At 34.0% G+C, this 6337-nt stretch overlaps 1 protein-coding gene across 5 annotated transcripts; it reads left to right on the forward strand.

Annotated features, from left to right (window-relative positions):
• The first annotated feature begins 352 nt into the window (after positions 1-352).
• Positions 353-5471, forward strand: LOC133028947 (general transcription and DNA repair factor IIH subunit TFB4-like). 5 transcript variants are annotated; one of them, XR_009686240.1, is made up of 11 exons: positions 367-859; positions 962-1232; positions 1397-1443; positions 1993-2030; positions 2149-2194; positions 2385-2438; positions 2545-2613; positions 3081-3157; positions 3976-4071; positions 5012-5111; positions 5209-5471. XR_009686240.1 is itself a non-coding variant. In XM_061110493.1 (11 exons), the coding sequence occupies exons 1-10, from the start codon at positions 737-739 to the stop codon at positions 5077-5079; spliced, it is 894 nt and encodes a 297-aa protein (XP_060966476.1). In that variant the 5' UTR covers positions 369-736; the 3' UTR covers positions 5080-5111; positions 5209-5471. The 5 variants fall into 5 exon arrangements, 4 of the variants coding, with proteins under 4 accessions (XP_060966475.1, XP_060966478.1, XP_060966479.1 ...); XM_061110493.1 differs by having other exon boundaries at positions 369-859; positions 5007-5111; XM_061110492.1 differs by having other exon boundaries at positions 353-859; positions 5007-5471.
• Positions 5472-6337: the final 866 nt, after the last annotated feature.

Genomic DNA, 6337 nt, shown 5'->3' on the forward strand with positions numbered 1-6337 from the left:
TCTACTGCCCAGGGTAGATCTGCCATTGGCACCTTGTATAGAGGGTTTTGTCAATGTAGAGTAGCCCCCACGCACCACGACTGACTCTGTTCCCCGGTACTATGCGAGGGAATAAGGTCAGAAATCGGGGAACCAACAATTGGTAAGCCTCATGTGGATTTGGGAAAAGATTTTGCTGAAGAAAATCGAGGTTTTGAGCTTATTAACTCATTGACGAGACCAATTATAGAACTTCTCAAGACAGTGCCAAACACCTTTCGCTTTAGCCATATTTGCCCTACCAACCAAAATGAGATCACCTGCGAAAAAAAATATGAAAAAGCACTGGACCCCTCCTACTAAGTCTTACACGCTGAACAATACCCTTAGAAAGAACATCTTCAAGGAGTCTAGATAATTTGCTAAACATACTTCTATATCTGCATATATAAAAATTGATGGAAATTACCGATATAGTTTGATCAATATATTTTGATTCAGGATAGTACAAGGAATAACATCTTATATTTCTTATGTGTTATGGTGGTATGCATAGGTATAGGTGTGGTTAGAGATAGTAAATGGAATGAGTAATAATAACCTGGAGTTTTGACTCCACAGTGCATACTTAGCGCGCATACAACTATTGGAACCCAATTATTTTGTAGAAAGAGAAAAGAGGAAAGCCGCAGTAGTGGACAGTTGGTAGTGATAACCATTGGGGATCATAGTTCAGTTCACTTCAGTTGATTCAGCCATGCCTTCTGCGCCTTCTTCTAAGCTTTACGCAGACGATGTTACCCTTTTGATGGTTCTCCTCGATACTAATCCTCTTTTCTGGAGCTCTTCTTCTGTGTCTTTCTCTTCCTTTCTTTCCCATGTAAATTCTCTTTCAAACCCTAATAAATTTACTTTCTTTGATTTTGATTCCACTCCCAAGATGTTCGGATTCTTTCTGACTCACTTTTTTGTGTTTTAAAAGGTGCTTTCCTTTCTGAATTCAGTTCTTCTTTTGAATCAACTTAACCAAGTCGTCGTTATTGCTACTGGATACAATTACTGCGATTACGTATTCGATTCCTCCCTGGCTACCAACCAGGGCTCCGAAAATGGAAGAATGCCTGCGCTTTGCACAAACTTGTTGCATAAACTTGAGGAATTTGCTATTAAAGACGAGAATTTGCATAAGGATGGCTCTGAGAAAGGGCTTGCCTCTTCGCTGCTATCCGGGTCATTGTCTATGGCTCTTTGTTGTATCCTCTTTTATTTATTTGCACTCCTTGTTTGAATTTAGTATTCCTGGCATTCTATGGAAAAGCTGCATTGTGCTCTACACAAATGACAAACTGTAACATCATTTTGGTGGACGTTTGGATGAATTTCATTTTGTTTGTTTCCGATATGATTTTTCCACTAGATATACAGAAGGTTTTTCGATCAGGACCACTCCATCCACAGCCCCGGGTAAGTATTTTCTGTTGTCTTACCTCTCTTTCATTCAACTGTAGCAGTCTTGTTGGTAGCATTCATATGGCTAGATGTTAGTGTTAGCTTGTAGGTGATCTGGGCCAACCTTGTTGTTAATGTTCTTTGTATTGATTGGCCTATTTATTTGGGATGCATTTACTGTCCCAGCAGATAAAGAAAAGGTATATGTATTCCAAGCTACATCTTCAAACAACCTTTTGAAAACTCTACCTGATCATTTGCTGCGTTGTGCAACTATATACTACTCTTTAAGTGCAGTCTTAACTTTTAATTTAATTCCATTTTATATGGAGCTGGCATCAATTTGCTACTAAAAATTATCTCTGATGTTTGACACCGCAGGTTACTTGTACTGTTCTAGCTATTAGGTTAGGGTAGCTCTATATTAGTTTGCATGATAATGACATGGTTCATGGTCTTTTTGTTGCTGTTATTGTTATATTTACCTTTTATTCTGAAGTTCTTCTTCATGAATTGGTTGGTCTTTTGAAATTTTATTTTACTACTAACACATTTGAATGGCAGATTTTATGCTTGCATGGATCCTCGGATGGACCTGAACAGTATGTTCGTCCAATTCTTGTCTTTTCATTTTCTTTTGACTGAGCAGATTATTGTTCTCTTTTGTCATTTTATAGCGAATTTAGTTTTCATTTTTTTTTCCTTTTAATCACTTTTCAGGTATGTTGCAATCATGAATTCAATTTTTTCTGCACAACGTTCTATGGTATTTGATTCTTGACTATATCCGAACAAGATTCAGTTTGCAGTCCTCTTAGCTTCTTTGAATTCGTTGTTCTAAAGTTTTTGTTGGCTCTTTCTTGACTTGTTTTTGTCATTTTGAAACATTTATATGATACTATCAATATTAAGATCAATGTTTTATCAGTCACTAACCTTCCGCCTGTACGCTTCAGGTTCCGGTTGATTCTTGCTATATAGGTTCTAATAATTCTGCCTTCCTGCAGCAGGTATCTTTAGAATGTATTTTAACTAACACGTGAATACTTGCTTCATGAAATATCTGTATATAAAGCGCTACTCTGATTGTGATGAATGTTTCTGTATGAGTAACAGGCATCTTACATAACTGGTGGTGTATATTTGAAGCCACAACAACTTGATGGCCTATTTCAATATCTTTCGGTAGGTTAACTCAAATCGATTATTTGGAACTTTTCAGTTATGTAAATATAACTACTTGAGGCTACTCATTTGGATAGGTAGTTGAGTGTGTGCAAGCAATCTGGTTTTTAGTCCCCACAGTTAACTCTTCTTCTAATCTCTAGTATTTAGCCTGCCGCAATTGATTTGGGTTCAGTTTTAATCTTAGCACACAGAATATGGCTATTGATTTTAGTTAGGAAAGTCTATTATTGTTAACTGGGTATCCATTTCATCATTATTTGGGACTTTCACAGATTCTTTTTATTCAGCAACTTTTTTCCGGCTCATTGAAGATTTATCTTTGTATCATAACTTAGAAATGTCTTCATGTTTACAAATTCCATTTATCTATTACATGGAACTATTTTTTTGTATGAAGGGGGCCTTTCTACTTTGTTTCATTTTCGCGACATTAAAGCTAACTTGGTATTCTTTTTTATTTGCAGACAGTTTTTGCAACTGATTTGCACTCTCGTACCTTTCTACAACTTCCTAAGTCTGTTGGTGTGGATTTTCGAGCTTCGTACGTAAAACTATAATAATATACTTTATAAGTTTTGCCATGCTTCCAAGTTCCAAGTAATTGAATATCTTTCTGAACCTTCCTTTAATTTATACCTGTTAGAGGGAGGGCAGGGATGGGGCATTTGATTGAATCTTCAGTTTATTGAACTGCCTAAGATATACAACTTCCTAGACTTACATTCTGTTTATGGCGCTGGCTGATTTAACTCGTTTTTTCTTCTCTTTTGTTTTTCATTTTGTTGAAAAATAGCTGTGTAGTGTTAGTGAAATCCATTAGTTGGAATCTCAAACTAATACACGCTTTGATTTCTGCTCTTATTATTATTGTTCATTTTGGATTAATACCATTGTTTCTATCATTTTTACAACCAATGCCATCTTCCTACGTCTGCTTATGCTATATCATCCTCCTTTTTAGCATATGAAAAATTGAAAAAATCCAGGATTGAGGTTGCAAATTAATTAGGACTTTGCAGACCCTTCTTTTCACTTAGAAGATGACTTGCATTGATTAATTGGAATCCAGAGTAAATAGGTGTCCATAATCTACTGTATGAATTAAATTGAATCTCTTATATGTGATTTCAATTATACATCATCAGTAATGTTTTTCATGTCCTGTTTGGAAACTGAGGTTTTCAAAGTAACACAATGCTGTCATGATATTTCATTTCATTATTTTTTTCTTCTTCATAAATATGCACGATATGTTTGATCTGATTATCACTTTTTTTTTTTGCTGAAATATTTGATGATCACTTTTATTAATTCAGTTTTTCAATTCCAATGCACTATGTTAAAAGCTGAAATTTGCAGGTGTTTTTGCCATAAAAAGACCATAGACATGGGCTACATATGCTCTGTTTGCTTGTCTATATTCTGTAAGCATCACAAGAAATGTTCAACCTGTGGGTAAGATACTTTATCCTGTTAATTGTAGTGCAACACTTTTGGTTCTTCTTACAAATGATATAATTTACGAGTTGGTAGATCTGGGCCTATACTAGGTTAAGAAGTTTGAATCTTGCTAATAAAGAAATTTCTTAGTTAATGGAAGGTGGTTGAGTTCATATTTGTTTGTCTATGCAATTTTAGAAAGTTGACTTGTTATCAAGAGGAAAGAGTTGGTGTCAATGTTACTAAGTATGGGATTGTTCGGTGGTTTACAACTATTTGGGCACGTTCTTTAACTAGTCTTTTGGTAGTGAGTTATAGTAGTTTTTGGCAGCCATGTTGCGGAAGGGGAAACCTGGAAAAAGCCCAAACTAGAATGGGCTGCCATGGTGGTGTATTGTTAGTATCCGTCGTTGATTAAGCATGAAACTAGATGGCATGGCGGTTTGTGACTGCTTTGAAACCCTCCTCTCATAGGCTAGTCTTGGGTTGTAACACCCGTTCTTTTAGCACGACTTTGCTATGGTACCATGAATTATGTTGTGTATACATATTTATACACGTGCAGTCGTATTGTGGTCGTCTAAGTACCGTTGTAATTGAGGAGCAATCTCATTTATCAAGGTTTTAAAGATCTGCATGAACACATTTCTTTTATGTATGAGTTTGGAAATTTGAGGCGTGCTGGGGTAAGTGTATACCTGTGATTGGAACATATGCTCATGGACCAAAGTTTCTTTTAGCAATGACATGGTTAGTTTGTTAAATAGCTCATCACTGTATTCGTTTGAGCAATGTGAAATTTTCCTCTGTTGCTTGAACACTTTGGTAGAATGAGTCAATATTTTATTTTTGTTTAATAATGTGAACACAGTTGAAATCTTAACTTGGTTTGGTAACCTTGTAGAAGAGAACTAAATGGATGCTCATGAAATTTATATTTTACTGTGCAGATCAGTATTTGGTCAGGTCCAATCTGACAATGGGTCTGCATCTAATTCTAACCTGAAGAGAAAGACTACATAAACATGATTTTGCTTTTCTTTGAAGCACATCTGGTAGTTTGGTTTCTTATCATTTTTTCAATTTTACTTCCAAAATGAAACAAATGATCCGTACATCTTACATGACTTCATTTGCGGGTGACAAACTCAGAAGACTTCTCACAAGTCACAAGTCACAAGTCACAAGTCACCACAGCTCAACTTCTGAGACAGGAGAAACAGCTTGATCGGATTGAGAGTTCTCCAAGATAGGTTGGCTCGTGTTTCTTTCACATAAAACCCTTTAAACTAATGTTTGAATTACATAGCCGAGAACATATGAATATATCTAAGAGCTTTTGTTGAATTGATTCCCTCAAATTAAATATATATCTTTATATATTAAAAGTGCCAGGATAATTCTTGGTTTAACGATTCTTTTTTTAGCCTTACACGATTAACTTAACAGACTTTTAAGTTAAACGTTAACAAATAAATAAACACAATAATTAAATCTAAAAAATTAAACATTTTTTTTAAATTAAAAAAAATATCTTACCCACATATCTCTCTAACAATCCTACCATTTTTGAAATTTTTTTACACGGCTAAATTCAAATTTTAAAAAATAAACCCAATAATTAAACCCAAAAAATTAAATAATATTTACGATTAACTTACATATCTCTCTAACAAGTTACAATTTTTTGAATTTTTTTCATTCAAATTTCAAAAAATAAACATAATAATTAAACCCAAAAAATTAAACAATCTTTACTATTAGTATTAACCCATTCATCACCCATACAGGCAAACACAACAAAACAGAATGCAATCATCAGTTGTTAATTCTCATTGCTTTTGGTAAAATTTACACCTTTAATACTTCTTTGTTACTTTTGTTGTGCTATTTTGAGTGAATGTGGCTTTATAATGAGCAAATGAAATTTTAATACTTCTTTGTTACTTTATAATCGAGACTTTGAGAATTGAGGGTTCCTTCTTTGTCTAATTTACACACGCTTTGCTTATTCTTAATTTTGTAATATTTGTTTTTCCAGGTCAAATATGTTCTTGCTGCTATTATTTTAAGAACTAGAACAAATGCAACATATATTATAACCTTATTATTATTGTTTCCAATATGTTTTTACGGGACATAAAAGTTTAATTTAAATTTATTATTCAAATCTCTCTAAATTAAATATTATTTATTTTTTATTCATTTATTTCCTTCCGAAGTCATAATATAATACTTAATATAAAACATAACATACGTGCATCGCACGTAACAATACACT

The sequence above is a fragment of the Cannabis sativa genome, chromosome 2 (genome assembly GCF_029168945.1).
Source record: "Cannabis sativa cultivar Pink pepper isolate KNU-18-1 chromosome 2, ASM2916894v1, whole genome shotgun sequence".
NCBI lineage: Eukaryota > Viridiplantae > Streptophyta > Magnoliopsida > Rosales > Cannabaceae > Cannabis > Cannabis sativa.

Excerpts from the sequence above, each read along its gene's own strand:
- LOC133028947 (XM_061110492.1), top strand. The coding sequence starts at position 737 with ATGCCTTCTGCGCCTTCTTCTAAGCTTTACGCAGACGATGTTACCCTT. Across the intron at positions 1,444-1,992 it reads CACTCCATCCACAGCCCCGG|ATTTTATGCTTGCATGGATC; the intron begins GTAAGTATTTTC and ends TTTGAATGGCAG. Across the intron at positions 2,031-2,148 it reads TCCTCGGATGGACCTGAACA|GTATGTTGCAATCATGAATT; the intron begins GTATGTTCGTCC and ends ATCACTTTTCAG.